Here is a 14,511-nt window from a genome sequence, read left to right on the forward strand (position 1 = left end):
GTGGTGTAACGGAGCATACGCGCCGGAGGTGGTGGTGGCGTGACGAATCGGAGGAACCGCAGATGCTGTATGTATCAGACCAACAGCAGTGGCTTCCCGACCAGATCCAGTCGTCGCTTCAGATGGAACCACTCCGAGTCGTCGTGGTGCCGTTCAACCGGAGCCGGTGGAGAAGCCGGTGGCGGAATCCGTGCCGCCGTGGCTGAACCCATAGAGATGATGATGGTGTATTTGTGTGTATATATATCTGTATTTATCTTTGTAATTTTACTTTCTAATTAATTAAACTAATATTTTAATTTTAATTCCGAAATAATATTTAAAATTCAATATATTTTAGTTTTAAAATTAATTATTAATTTTAAATAGTTTATTAATCATTAATTCTTGCAATTTAATTAGTCAGAATATAAATATCGTCGTTGCTAAATAGTCATAAACCTTTGTGACTAGTTTGTAACAAACATAAACATTGTCGTAAAATTAGAAAAGAGACTAATTAGAAACTACGTGTTGCGACTAATGAGAGACAAAAAGCTTGGTCTTAAAATTTTGTCCAGCTGCAATGTTAGTTACAAGTTAGTCGCTTATATACAACCAATTGCATCGTCTTACTCTGGTTGCTATTTTGCAACTAACTTGCGACTTCTTTTTTTTGCGACGAAGGATTTCTAACTACACATAGTAGTTGCAAAATAGTTACATTACCTTAATTTGCAACTAACTTGTAACTATTCTTGTAGTTGTAAACCTGATGTTTTCTTGTAGTGATTTGTGAATTACATTAAGAGCATAATAGACATTATACCATTTTGAATGAACCATCTCCATTCAAATGATCCAAATTGGTTCAGCTGAATGGACTTTAAAATTAAGTCTAAATTTCCAAAAGTCATCCGGATGATCCATATGAATGAATTGCACTTTTAGTGTCTAAACAAACAAAACTTTCATCTTCATTCAGATGGTCCATCCAGATGGAGAAACAAACAGGCCCTTAGTGAATTTTGTTTTTTTTTTGTGTGTACTGGATGCAATTTCTCTATATATAATCCGATGAAAGTAGAGGTATTCTAATGAATTGATAATTATTTGTATTTTATTGAATAAAAAGCAATTTACTGATTATGTGCGATTATGTGTATAAAAGCAACACCAGCGATTAAATATCTCATCAATCTAATGCCAATAACTTTAGAGAAAAAGACTAGAATAGCACCAAACCAAGTTTTTGTTCCCAAAGTAGCACTCAAGGCTCAAAGTCACAAAAATATGTTTCATTAAAGAGGTAAATATACACTTATACCCCTTGGGTTAATTAATCCAAATCTTAGGGTTTAGAGTTAAGGGGTGGGGTTTTGAAATTAGGGTTTAAAATTTTATAAAAAAATAAATACTAAAATAAAAAATAAAAATTTAAAAAACAGTTTCAAAAAGTATTTTTAAATTATAAAAAGAAAATTTCAAAAAAAAATAAAAAAAATTTCAAAATTTTTTTTAAAAAATTTCGAATCTGAAAACATATAATCTGAAACTATAAAAAAAAATTATTTTTTTTCATTTATTTATATTTTTATTTTATTTATTTTTATTTATTTTTGTTTGTTTTTTTAATTTTAAACCAAGGGTATTAGAGATATTTTACCCTTTAATGAATGTCATTTTTGTGACTTTCTCCTTCTGTTGCTATTTTTGAGACATAAACTTCAAAAGGTGCTATTATTGACAATTGCCCATAACTTTAAGATAATTAATTTTTTCTTAAAGATAATTAATTTATATAGCTAAATAAACAAAACTGAACCAATTATATATGAAATGACATGTAGCATTAGTGTCTATAACAAGTTTTTAAACAAATTCATATACTCTTTTCATAACAATAAGTCGACGGTACGTCGGCCTTACACACTATTGGGATACATTGAATAAACTAGCATACGAGATATTTTTCTAGAACCTTCCTTCAAAATGCTCTATATGGCTAATGGCTAATGGCTAATGGCTAGCTGGTTGGTTTATGAATGGTCGTGGTCTTGTAGTTTGGTAGGTTGTCATATTGCCATGAAAATGACAAGAAAATGATATTTAAGCCAGCCACACAAACCAACAAGGTTTAATATATAATAGTGGGATAGTTTACGCTCTTACAACATCAGAAAAAGACTCCTGAAACCATATGAATCATGTTGTTAGAACATATGGAATTGAGCTAAGAGAAGTGTATTCCTTCCTAGCTTGTTCATATCGTGTAATGAAGCTATATTTCGACTCGAGGGTTGAACAATTGAGCTTTTTGGTTTGCAAAGTGTTCATGGAAACGTTCAAAATAGTATTATTACTCGTTATTTTGAATCATAGATGAAATCAAATTTAGGTACTTACCTGTTATAATAATAAAAACGGTTGAACAAAAAAAACGTAAAATATAACTAAAGTGCATGTTCAAAAAAAAGAAACAAATGGAGAGATTTGTTTGTCGCTATACAAACTCTTTCTCGTGTTCCTATTAATCTCACGGTAGCCGGCGTATCCTTTGTTTTTTTCTTTTTCAGTTGATGGCCGTTAACGGAGGTCGACCACCGTTACTAACGTGTTTCGCTTCTCCGTTAGATTGCTGCATTTGTTTGGGCGACTTGGAAGAATCACGAAAAGCCTTCAACAATTCCTCAAACGATGGCGTTTTAAGTTCCTCAATCGAGTCAACCGTTGGAATGTTGTACTGTCTCTTCCTCGGCGTTGAGCTTGTTGCTTCATCCACCTAAGTAAACATAAAACATAATTTAAATAAATCCATTTCCAAATTCAGTCATGTATGATTAAATAAGAATGACTACCAAAGTAAATATATAAACGCAATTTAAATAATCCTTTTCAAAATTTAACCAATTACCTTGTATTCGCGACCAAGACATTTCCCTGTGTTCTGTTTGATTTCGACAACATTGTTGTCATGGTGACTTCTTAATTCTTTCAAGCTTCCATAAGTAGGAGCTATGGTGGAATTAATATCAGCCGAAGCGTCTTTATCAAGCTGTAACGAGTCTGCAAAACCAAAAAGATTTATAACAATTGATAGAATCAAGAAACTATAATAAATGTACGAGGCAAATCGAATCACACTTACTGTCAATAGATGAGAGGATATCTCTGTTTGCAGAATCAGCTTCGCTTAGAGTGTTCGAGACTGCAGACGATAACTGAGCTCGTAGTTTCTCATTGTTTTCTTTGGCTCCTCTGGTTTATACATGGAGAAGATTAGATTGAATGTGTATGGAAGGAGGATGTAAAAGTATATATAGTATGGTTCATTACCGAACAAGAGCATCTGCGTTTCCAACATTCCTCTTTTCTAGATCGACCAATGATTTTTGAGCAGTCTTCCATTGTTGAGTTCCAGTTCTTGAATCTTCCAGGCTGGGAAAAATCAATCATGGCTCAGAGGATTAATAACCACATTTTAAAGTAATATACTTAGGAAACAAAAGTGTGATTTACCATTTAAGAAGCGTTTTGTGCATATCTTCCTTTGCAACCTCAACTGCAGAGATGTTATCGAGATGATGAGACTCTGCTTGGACCATGTGAGCGTTCCACTGGACTTTGACGGAGGAAGCTGATTCTTGCATCGCAGACATTTCTTGCTGCAACGCACCGGTTTGTGAAGATGATCCTTCGCGGATATCTTGCACAGCTATCTGAACCAACTCTTTCTTCCTTGCGTGTGAGCTTGCTAGTAACTCTGCCACTTTCTCAAGCATTTGTTTCTCTTCATTTGCAATTGATTCCTGAAGGGCAAAAAGCATAATTCGTTATAAAAGGGTTGTGTTGTATAATTAGATAAGGAGGAATAGCAAAAACCAACCTCGAATTTCTTTGTGAATGCTGATAGTTTCTGCTCGTTGACGTTTTGGGCGTCTTCTGCTAGCTTTGTTAGCTTACATGCGTGCGTGTCTAGAGTCTTGAAGAAGTCCAACATCACCTCGGAGACGGACTTAGCAGACTCAATTGATCGGGAATGCAAATCGCGCTGTTGCTGTGTGAATGCAGAGAGCTTCTCTTCTTGATTGTGAAGGCTACTTTGAAGCCCTTCGAGTAGGGAGTGAGCCTCTGATGTAAACCCTTTGAACATCTGATTCAACACAAGTTCATAAGGTCGAAAAAATCAATATCAAAGAAATTGACTACATGTTTGAGAGATTCTCTTCTTACATCTTCCAGCGCACAAGAATGTTTTGTCACTTCCGAGTTCAAGTCATTCAAAGTCGTTTGGCTGTCTTTATCCAGAGTCACAGCTATATCATCTAAAGACTTGATGCCTGAGTTGTACCTTTCCTTCAACTGTGCTAAACTTCCCCGTAAAGTTTCAGTTGCCTGCAAAGAAGACCATTGTGTAAACATTATTTCAAGATAGATATAACAGACAGAGGGTACTGGAAAGTAATTTCTTTTCATGTTTTACCTCTGTCTTTGCAGACACGAAAGATGCCATTACTTTCTCCATGTCTTGCAATTGTTTTTCCTGCTGAGTCACTGAACCTGCCACACTGCTGTTCAAGACTTCAAGTTGCGTTAGCAATTGTGATTGAAACTCCTGGATGAGCGATCTATTGCTGTCTTCAATCTTGTCCTTTCTCTCTGGAATCATCATCCATCAATAAGCTTAGTTTAGTTTTCAGAGAGTGATGACAATAATGGGAGAGAAGAAAGAGAGCCACAAACCAATTTTGGCGAACAAGTTAGAAACATCAGATGCGGCATTTTCCAACTCTGCCTGAAGCTCGACAGCACGGTCAACAAGTGTTTTCTCTGAGAAAATGTGACAAAGTTAAACCTATGTTTCATCAAACATATAATGAATTGAAGAAATTAATTCATCTCGTAACCACACCATTAGACAGATGAAAACCAATTTACCTGATTTAAGGAGATTGGATATCAAGTACTCTTTTTCCTTGATTGTTGCAACTGCCTGTCTATGTTTTTCTTCGAGATCTAACAATGCTTGTTCCGTTTCCCGGAGCTTTTTCTAAATTCACAGAAGAAATAAGTACAAGAAGTTAATCCTTGCAGGCCAGTGGACAAGCCAGAGCAAGAACTTGTGATAGATACCTCAGTCTTATCAAGCTTCTCCCTTAGTCCAGCAGTTACAAGCTGTTCCGCATTGTACAACTCTTGAAGCTCAATTATTTGCTACATTTAACAATCACAATAATGAGTAGCTTGAACTACAATATAATCCTTTCAAATTGAACTGCTTACCTTGTCTTTAGCTTCACCCTCAACTTCCATTTGCTCTATCTTTTCAGCCATAGCCTGCAGCAACCAATAAAGAATGAAGTCTGAGTCTATCTTCTAAAAATTTAATAGACAAGAGGTATTTATTGCATAATAAGAACTGCACCTTTTTCTCGGCTTCTTCTTGAGTGTACCTCTCCTTTGGAATATAAATTCCATTTTTCTCCCTTGCGGCATAGACCTCTGAACAAGCCAAGAACAAACGCATCAGTACTCGATAATTGAAGGAGGATTCAAAATATGTTGTTACCAATAGATACCTTGCTTCAAACGTTCAATCTCTCCATACAAATCTTTCATAATAGCTGATTTCATCATCTTCTGGTTAACCTGAATGCAGAAGGAGCAGTATTAGGTAACTAAACTGGCAGAGACAACAGATCGACATGTGTGTTACGGACCTCTGGTTTATTTTTGATGTGTTTCGCACGGTGTGCATAATCAAGGGTGCTGAGTGTTTCTTCGAGGCAGTGAACAGAAGGTGATACTGTAGCAATCACGCATGTTTTTGTTTTTCCTCCCAAAGAGTCTCTCAATAATCTTGTCAACTTGCTTTCTCTGAAATTTGATGTATATAATTAAATGATTAGAGAACTATCGAGCGTGTCTTGAATGTTATAGAGAGATACTTGGGCAACAAATCTTACCTATATGGAATATGACCAGAGTGTTCAACCAACGCATTTATGACACGTCCGAGTGTGAGCAAACTTTTGTTGATCTCTCCAGCTTCCCTGGCTCTGCCCTGCAATGTAGAGACTCATATTATTTAGTAAAATCATCCAGGCATTTCTGTACATGTCTAATTCGCAGCATCAGTATATAAGAGGAGAAATTATGTATGGGTTATATACCTCTCGAGCACCAGATCGTGAAATATTCTCTGAACCAGCAAGATCAACAAGATTTAGCTTTCCACTTTTGACAATCTCTTCCCCCTCTGGTGTACATTCCTTAATGTGGATTGTAACAGAAAATATTGAATGAGATCTACTACTTTGCTTGTTGAGAAGAGTCTCTGCAGTGCGTCTCTTGGCCGACCCTTTCTCCAAGACTTTGTAAATCTCATCAGCAGTAGACACGATTTCTTCTTCCAACCCTCGCACAAAAACGCCACCTTTCCCATCTTCCATGAGGGCCAGAGGCTTCTTTGATTTGTCATCTGCGAATTTTGTTTCCTCCGGAGCCAAAAGGTCCGTAAGTTCTTCATTGTAGAGCTCAAGAAACGAAACTTTCAAACTGTATTCAGCAGCGCTCTGTGCTTCCAGAATATCAAATATCTGCTTAACCGCTCTAGGGATAACACCTGCATCACTCGGGATTTCACCGTTCTAGCAAGAAAACCAAAATGAGGACAATGCTACATTCAAATCATGTTACTTGAAATGGTGGTTGGCTTACCTTTTTTCTTGCTCCTCCTTCCATCGTGTATGTCTTCCCAGTCCCTGTCTGCCCGTACGCGAAAATGGTGCAGTTATACCCATCAAGCACCTCAAACACTATGGGAGAAACTGCTTGGTGATACAAGTCCTTCTGTTGCGACGTCGGGCCAAAAACCTAACAGATTCAAAAAATCCAAGAAACTGTAAGCAACTAATACAAGCATAGCAACAGAAACAATCTAAAGAATTAAACCTTGTCAAACAAGAAGGTCTTATCAATCTGCTTCCCAGCAATATTCTGAGCCACCGCCACTTCCTTTTTCCGGTCATTGCAGGTAAGCACCGCAGGCGTTTGTAACCTCGTCTCCTCCGAGTTAAATGGTCTGAAATCATCACAAAATTATTAAGCTCAAAAATACACACAAGGATAGTTTGAAAACAACGCACGCACCTGCAACGAACAATAACCTGTATATTCACACCCTTCTCTTTCTCACTCTTGTTAAACGAATTCGAGTTTCCGTCAGCTGATCTGAGATCTCGATTCGACTTATCAGTAGAACGTGGCGTTTGACATGGAGACTTCACGGAGCCTCCTCCTCCTCTTTTCGCATTGTTAGCATCCATAGCTCTGTATCACTGCATCAATGGTAAGTAAGCTCAAGGATCCACACACAAATAAGATTCAAAAATCGCAATCAAGAGAGCTCGAAAAGCTCCATTGACCTAACGAATCGATCAATATTAGCAATGAGTCAACTAATCACGCGCTAAACGCAATGCTATCTAAAAACTCAAAAGGAGTCAACGAATTATCGATTAAATCGAAGTTTCTACCGACGAATCATGCGATTAGAAAACGAGAATGGGAGATTGAAAGCTTAAAATGCGTCTCGGGAAAAAAAGATATACCGATGAAACGATGGAGATTTTTGTTTTCTGATATCTTCGAAGCAATCTCGGAGACTCACGGAATCGTTTTTCGAAAATATTGTGGCGATGGATTGGTGAGAGAGGAATATAGAGAGAGAGAGAGAGAGAGAGAGACGCTTGAATTAAAAGGTTAAATTAAAAGAGATTATTTTTTTTTTTTTAAATAACAAGAACGTTACGGCAGGCGCTCGGGCGTTTGACTTGTTACACGCCAATGGAGCTGACGGCGTTAAGTATTTAGCCGTTATGTTGTTAAAATCCGTGATCCAACCGTTGTGAAAAAGGACAACACGGAAAATATAAAGAAAAGGCTGGCCCCGGATTTGAAAACTTTCGAATATTTAGTTTTTTTTTTGAAATTTTATTTTGTTTTGACCCTAACTATTCTTATTAGTGGTTTGCCCATAATGTTTACTTTGTTAAATTAAAACATTGTCATTTCTGTTTTTTTTTTCCTTACTAAAACCTCAGCAACCGGTAATAAAATGTTCGATTTTATTACATTGTAAATATTTGATTTTTTCAATAATCAGAGCATTTCCAAAAGAAACTCTATGGGTCTGATTTGTAATTGCAGTAGCTTTGGAATTTTTGTTGTAGAAAAAAATTTGTAGATTTTTTTGTTGTGGTTTTAGATTTTATTGATGTAAAATTTAATGGAAAAAACTAAAAAATTGCTTTGGATATTTAGCTCTGCAGAGCACTTATACAGTTTTAGATTATTTCAATAGCTGTGGTTTCAAAAAAAAATAAAGTTTGATTGTTCTGAATTTGGTGCTGTAGAAATAAATAGAGCTGTGGACAACACCTACAGAAACTACCAATCACTTCCATATAACTTCAAATATAGAATTTTTTATTCTCCAAAAATAACTTTAAAACTTCAAATTTAGAGTTTTCAGTAGTCAAATATGAAGTTTCACTGCTGAAAACTCTAAATTTGAAGTTTCATATTTTTATTTACATATTGGTCCTTATAATTAATTATACATAACATTTATGATTCTTACGTATTTTTTCATTTATCATTTTAATCTTTATAACTTTGTATATTTTTAATATTTCAAATTTATTTTTATAAATTTAAATTTTACATAGAATTAAAATAAAATAAAATAAAATAGGATTATAATATTTTAAAAGTCTAATTAGACAACAAGAATATTACAAACGAAACTTAATTACTTAAAAAAAAGATACATGAAGACATAATTATTACATAAATTTAAATATTACAACAACACTAATAGTCTAGTAAATTTGCTCCAGAACTTCTAAAATATTGTCCAAACAAATTTTGTGTAACCGAAAATGGAGCATTAAGAAAATAATTTTATGTAATAATGTGGTATTTTGCTTGTAATTTAATATTTAATTATGTATTTCTATTTATAATTTTATATTTTAGTGTAAGATTTTATTAATTAACATTACTATAATATTTTTTATATATATGTTAGTTATTTATAAAAGTTTTATGAATTTATATTAATTATGACAAATATAAAGATCATAGTGTAAATCACAAATAATTTGAAATTAAATTTGAAGTTTTTTTTTTGGAGAAAAACACTTTGAAACTTCGAATATAAACTTCAAATATAGAGATGCTCTCAATAAGTTAGTGATCGTTATATAGACTCATAATCAACTCTTCAAAAGAAATACATGCAGTTAAATAAGTTGCAAAAAATCTTTATAAATTAATCTTAATATTGACTCCTGATTCTTCTTAGAAATAAGTGGTTTGCCCATAATGTTTTCTTTGTTAATTAATACATCGTCATTTGTGTGTGTGTTTTTTCAAACCTACAATTTTACCAAAGTTCAACAAACGCAAGAATATTATTACATTGGTAAAATATACATTTCTATTATGACATCCTAATTATTTGTTTTTTTTCCAGTAACTAATTCATTAAGTTAGCTAGTGCCTAGTGATGGTTACAAAAGTTAATCTGTAGACTGATAGCTTTAAATAAGATGAAAAATCTTTAAATCTTTTACAATACTAGAATTGTAGGATATGGCTACTAGCAAAGTATAGAGAGACACTCCAAATGCGCATATGTTCGATCAAATGTTTATATAAAGTTGTAACAAAGTTCTCAGTATGGGATCCATTTTCATATGTATGATAAACGTCCTATATGAAAGTCAATAATGTCATAACACAACCTCCCACCCCCAAAAGTATGTTTCATCATCAAAATAGCATGTTTCACAAAAAAAGTACACGTTTCAAAAAACAATTATTACAAAAATCTTAATCCTTTTTTGTGCAACTACAAAAATCTTAATCAGTTCGAGAAATTGTATGTAAGGGAAAATAAAAAAAGTTGGCCTCACGTCGACGGAATAACTCGTGTGACTTGATTTCACTAGGTAGCCAGGAAAAGACTTTGTCAATAGTTTTTCAATGTGTATTATAGTTTTTAATACTTCACTTGGTTACACCAAGATAAGGCTTTGGGAAATGGCTTTAGTTTTCTGATTTCTATAGTGGTTTGCCTGAAATCTAAGATACGCATTGATTCTTTGTAGAAAAATTCTTGAAGGCTAAAAAGGAGGAATGTCATCCTCTTTACATTGTGGTCTTGGTTGCATCTGGTCTTGTCTAGTTGTAATATTGAGCTGTAGCTAGTCGCGAATTGGTGAACTGCTGAAAAATCCTTATTTCTCAAAATAAAAACTCATCCTACTTGATTTAGGTCAGGCATGGCAACCTGGTCCGTCGGCAAATCAAAGAATAAACCATTTTTTCCAAGTTGGTTTGGAATTCCATTTGTATTGCTAGGCCTCCCAAACCTTGGGCTGCCTTGGTACCACAACGATAATATTTCTTGGCACGCAAAAGCAACTTGGCTTTTCATCCGAAAAAAAACCCTACTTTTGATCAACTCGCTACTTGGGATGAGGACATGGAGCCTATATGTCTGCAATGTGGTGTTCAGGATGAATCCCAAAACCACTTATCTTTGAATGTTCCTACTTCTCTATTATTTGGTGTGATATCAACAACAGGTTTCATCATTTGGAGTGATATTCTCTTATGACTGCCTAATGTCCATGGAAACTATAAAGTGAAATTGGCGGTTCTTCAAGTTTGGCAGGCTGCCATTTATGAAATGTGGTGTGAGAGTAACCAGATATTAGATGATGGCTTATCCTTACCTCCTTCCGTGTTGTAAGATACATTATTTCATCTCTCATAGATAAATGTTCAGTTATGTCTTATGACAATCCGTTCCGTGGATCCATGCTCATAGCCCTGCACTGTGAGCCTTGGTTCGCGGGACGGGTTGTCACAAAAAAGTCGGGTAAATTGGTGACAACTTGTCATGTGAGAATATTGTTAAAATGTGAGGTTTTGGGTTCAAGGAACGCGAAGGGCACCAATAACCTACATGGAAGACTCAGTGAGGGTTCACATGTGAAGGGTTAGGGTCGGTGTCCTGCAAGGCTGTGAGCCTGGGTCCGTGGGACGGGTTGTCACATGTCTATTGCAGGGTCTATTTTTAGCTAACTTTTGGTTTGACCCGCTCTAGCTGCTCTTATTTACCTTAGCTATGTTTTTGAGACCTAGCAGTTTTTTTTTATTTTTTATTTGTTTTTTTACTTTTAGGTTTTAACATATTTTAGTCAGATAGACGTGAATGTATCAGTTAGGGTATGACTGGTTTTCCCGCTACCACCCGCAAACGCAGCTTTTGCGGTTCGTAGCGGTTGCTGGCGTTTTGCAACAATCGCTCAAACCGCTCTAAACCGCTCCAAATCGCTCTGAACCTCATAAATTCAAAAGCTGGTTCCAGCTAGCGTTTGCGGTTGCAGGCGTTTGAGGGAGGATAAAAAATTTTTTTTTTTTTTCCAAAACAATATAAATACAAAAATAAAAAAAATCAATAAAAAAATTAAACTGAAATTATAAAAATGCTAAAATATATCAATTAAATTTTAATTAATATTATAAAACTTTAAAATAAAAATATTTTCTATATTTTTAAAAAATTTAAACTATAACTTTCTAAATATAAATTTTATATTTATTATAATATTATTATTTTTGATATTTTTATAATTGTATAAAATGTAAATATTGTTAATTTATTATTTAACTGCTGCTGCATTTGGTAGTTAACGAGCTGTCATAAGTATCCCGCAAACGCACAAATTTCTAACCGCATAACCAGTCGTACAAATCTCTTAAAACCGCTAGAAACCGCAACCACCCGCATCCGCAAACTCCCGCAACCGCAACCGCTGCGGTTAAACCAGTCAGGCCCTTAATAGGATACTCAGTTTAAATATCTAGTTAAGTAGCAGTTTGTCAAAATCTATGTACAATTTGTAGTTGTGTATGTAATATTAATAAATTTTGTTAGAGATACTTGTAAATCATCATGTTTTTATTAAAAATAATATAAAAATTTCATAAAAATATCTCAGCTAAATTTCGTTAATCACTTTAATATCTCTATTACCCAATCTAATATTTTAACTAATTATATCTTTCATTTTAACACACTAGCTTTAAAACTGTATTTATTTTAATATTTAAACTATGTTTATTTTAATAAAAAATATTGTTAAGTTTTAAACAAAATTAAAAAAAATCTCCCAAATTAAAAAAAAACTTTAAAATTTCTAATTTTATTTTAAATGTTAAAAATAAAAGAAACTAAATTATGGATAATTTTAAAGCATTTCTAATGAACACTATTTTTGTCTCTAAAATTTTATTATAAAATTAAATTTGCTCCAATGATATGTTTCTATGATAGAGTTATTCCATTTTATAAAAAAAATATCGAAAAAAAATAGTAATCCATAGGAAATGGTCTTAGGACGGTAGATAGTAGATGTTTGAGATTTAACAAACATCAAGTAATCAACAACATGCCAAAGGCTTTTTGAAAAACCCAAGTCCTAGATGATTAGACCATGAAAAAGATAAATACATTCACTACGAAATTCTACACTTTTCCCCGTAACGAACTGAAAATCGCAAATTTGTATTCTTTAATAAGTTTGAAATATGCTGTCAAAAAAAAAAAGTTTGAAATATTTTTTGTTTGTTTTTCATTAGCCCATAAGTATCTTTGGGCCAGCCCTCACTTAATACATGTAAATGGCATATCTAATCCATATATAATCAAAATCCAATATATGAAGACAATTGGAGCCATTCGAATGTAGGCACAATGAATAGATGGTTTCGTCACTTGTCAGGGCCGGTTTAACATTCTGAAGGGTCCTTGAACAAAACAATATTTTGAGCCCTATAACTAATAATTTTGATTTATAATTAAAATATTATTAAAAAATAAAATTTTAAAACAAATTAGCTAAATTTATTATTTTCGTTTGTATTTTAATTTTTTTTATAAAAACTTAGTTTAGTATATCATTAAATATCGTCTAAATTAACACTATAGATACCCAAAGAATTTGGGTCTTTGTTATAAAAAATAAAATATATAGATCTCTTATATTATTAAAATTTAATGGACTTTTGGTGGGTTATGACTTATGAGACGGGTGCACTGTTTTCCCTCCCCTATTAAGCCGGCCTGCACTTGTTTGAAGCATTGTATAGAATTAACAGCAGTTTGGAGGAATTTGCATTCCCCAACTAATCAACCTATCTTGCTAGAAATGATAACCGAGCATATGATAGAATGATTTGGACCTCTTCACGTGAACCAATGATTAACTGGTCTTGCAAAGTATCGTTTGCCCATTGTGTATGTTAAAAAGTAGAATATATGGACCTAATCAAGAACTCTCATGTGTGCCAATACAACGTGTATGGTCACCATGGTACTAGCTCGGCGAGCAGGCCAGCTTACTAGGGGAGATGGACAGATGGGCTATAGTCCAACCTTATTCTGAGAATGCCACTTTATAACACTTTAAACACTGAAGTTTTTTTACCAACACTTTAAACTTTCAAAGTGACATTTTTATCATAACAAACCTCAAACAACCTTTTTTTATTCATAGACAACCGGTACTATTTATTTTACATGTTAAAATAACGAGGTGTCTGTTTCTTTTAAAAAATAATAATAAAAAATACATAAAATTCGAATAAAATTAGAGAAAATTGTAAAAAAGTTGTAAAAAATTAAAACAAAATTCAAAAATCTAAATTTCAAAATATAAAAATTAAAATTTCAAACTTAAAAATAAAATAAAATATTAAAAATTATAAAAATTGAAAATAATAACCAAAACTAAAATGTCAAATTTAAAAACTAAAATAAAATTATAAAAATTGAAAAATAAAATCTAAAATTAAAATGTCAGATTTAAAAACTAAAAAAAATTTTTTAAAAAATTGAAAAATAAGATCTAAAATTAAAAATTCAAACTTAAAAAAATTTGTAAATATTTAAACAAAAAATTCAAACTTGCTACCATCAAAAACCTTTTTTATATAACTCGGATATCCGAACACCTTATGTAGTCCGACTAGCACATAAGTACACCTCCGCAGAGAGCATTCTGGGGGGCCACAGATTTCACCCCATGTTAATTGATGGTGGCCACACGCGGGGCTAATAATTCTCTCAATTAGATTATTTTGAGTGTTTGTCCCAAAAAAAATTCTAAGAAGGAAAATGACCAAAATATTTCATTAAAAATACAAAAGACTCTTATATCCTAGATATATAAATACAAATAAATAAATAATAAAAATATTTTTTAATACTTTTTAACTTATTTTTGATTTTTTAGAATTTTTAAATTTAATTTTCGTTTTTTAAGTTTTACATTTTAATTTGAGATCTCTTTTTAGATTTTTTAATATTTTATTATTTTTAAGTTTGAAATTTTATTTTTTATATTTTTATATTTTTGAATTTTATATTTTTGGATTTTTTTAAAAAATTTT

General features: G+C 33.0%; 1 protein-coding gene across 1 annotated transcript; it reads right to left on the reverse strand.

Moving 5' to 3' along the window:
* Nucleotides 1-2,315: 2,315 nt before the first annotated feature.
* Nucleotides 2,316-8,106, reverse strand: LOC103864904 (kinesin-like protein KIN-5A). The gene is made up of 21 exons (XM_009142675.3): nt 7,593-8,106; nt 7,132-7,319; nt 6,934-7,063; nt 6,700-6,855; nt 6,153-6,629; nt 5,946-6,043; nt 5,700-5,856; nt 5,559-5,628; nt 5,405-5,481; nt 5,263-5,316; nt 5,113-5,193; nt 4,918-5,029; nt 4,723-4,809; nt 4,463-4,638; nt 4,213-4,374; nt 3,866-4,132; nt 3,499-3,788; nt 3,316-3,417; nt 3,128-3,237; nt 2,894-3,045; nt 2,316-2,761 (listed from the first exon to the last, which is right to left on the reverse strand). Exons 2-21 carry the CDS (start codon nt 7,305-7,307, stop codon nt 2,552-2,554), a joined length of 3,144 nt encoding a protein of 1,047 aa, XP_009140923.1. The 5' UTR covers nt 7,308-7,319; nt 7,593-8,106; the 3' UTR covers nt 2,316-2,551.
* Between the last annotated feature and the right edge of the window lie 6,405 nt (nt 8,107-14,511).

The sequence above is a fragment of the Brassica rapa genome, chromosome A04 (genome assembly GCF_000309985.2).
Source record: "Brassica rapa cultivar Chiifu-401-42 chromosome A04, CAAS_Brap_v3.01, whole genome shotgun sequence".
In the NCBI taxonomy this organism is placed as follows: domain Eukaryota; kingdom Viridiplantae; phylum Streptophyta; class Magnoliopsida; order Brassicales; family Brassicaceae; genus Brassica; species Brassica rapa.

Bases quoted from the DNA above. Each gene is read 5' to 3' on its own strand.
- LOC103864904 (XM_009142675.3), bottom strand. From the start codon at position 7,307: ATGGATGCTAACAATGCGAAAAGAGGAGGAGGAGGCTCCGTGAAGTCT. The intron at 5,857-5,945 runs GTAAGATTTGTT...ATCAAATTTCAG, and splicing joins TCTGGTCATATTCCATATAG to AGAAAGCAAGTTGACAAGAT. The intron at 5,317-5,404 runs GTGCAGTTCTTA...TGGTTGCTGCAG, and splicing joins AAGAAGAAGCCGAGAAAAAG to GCTATGGCTGAAAAGATAGA.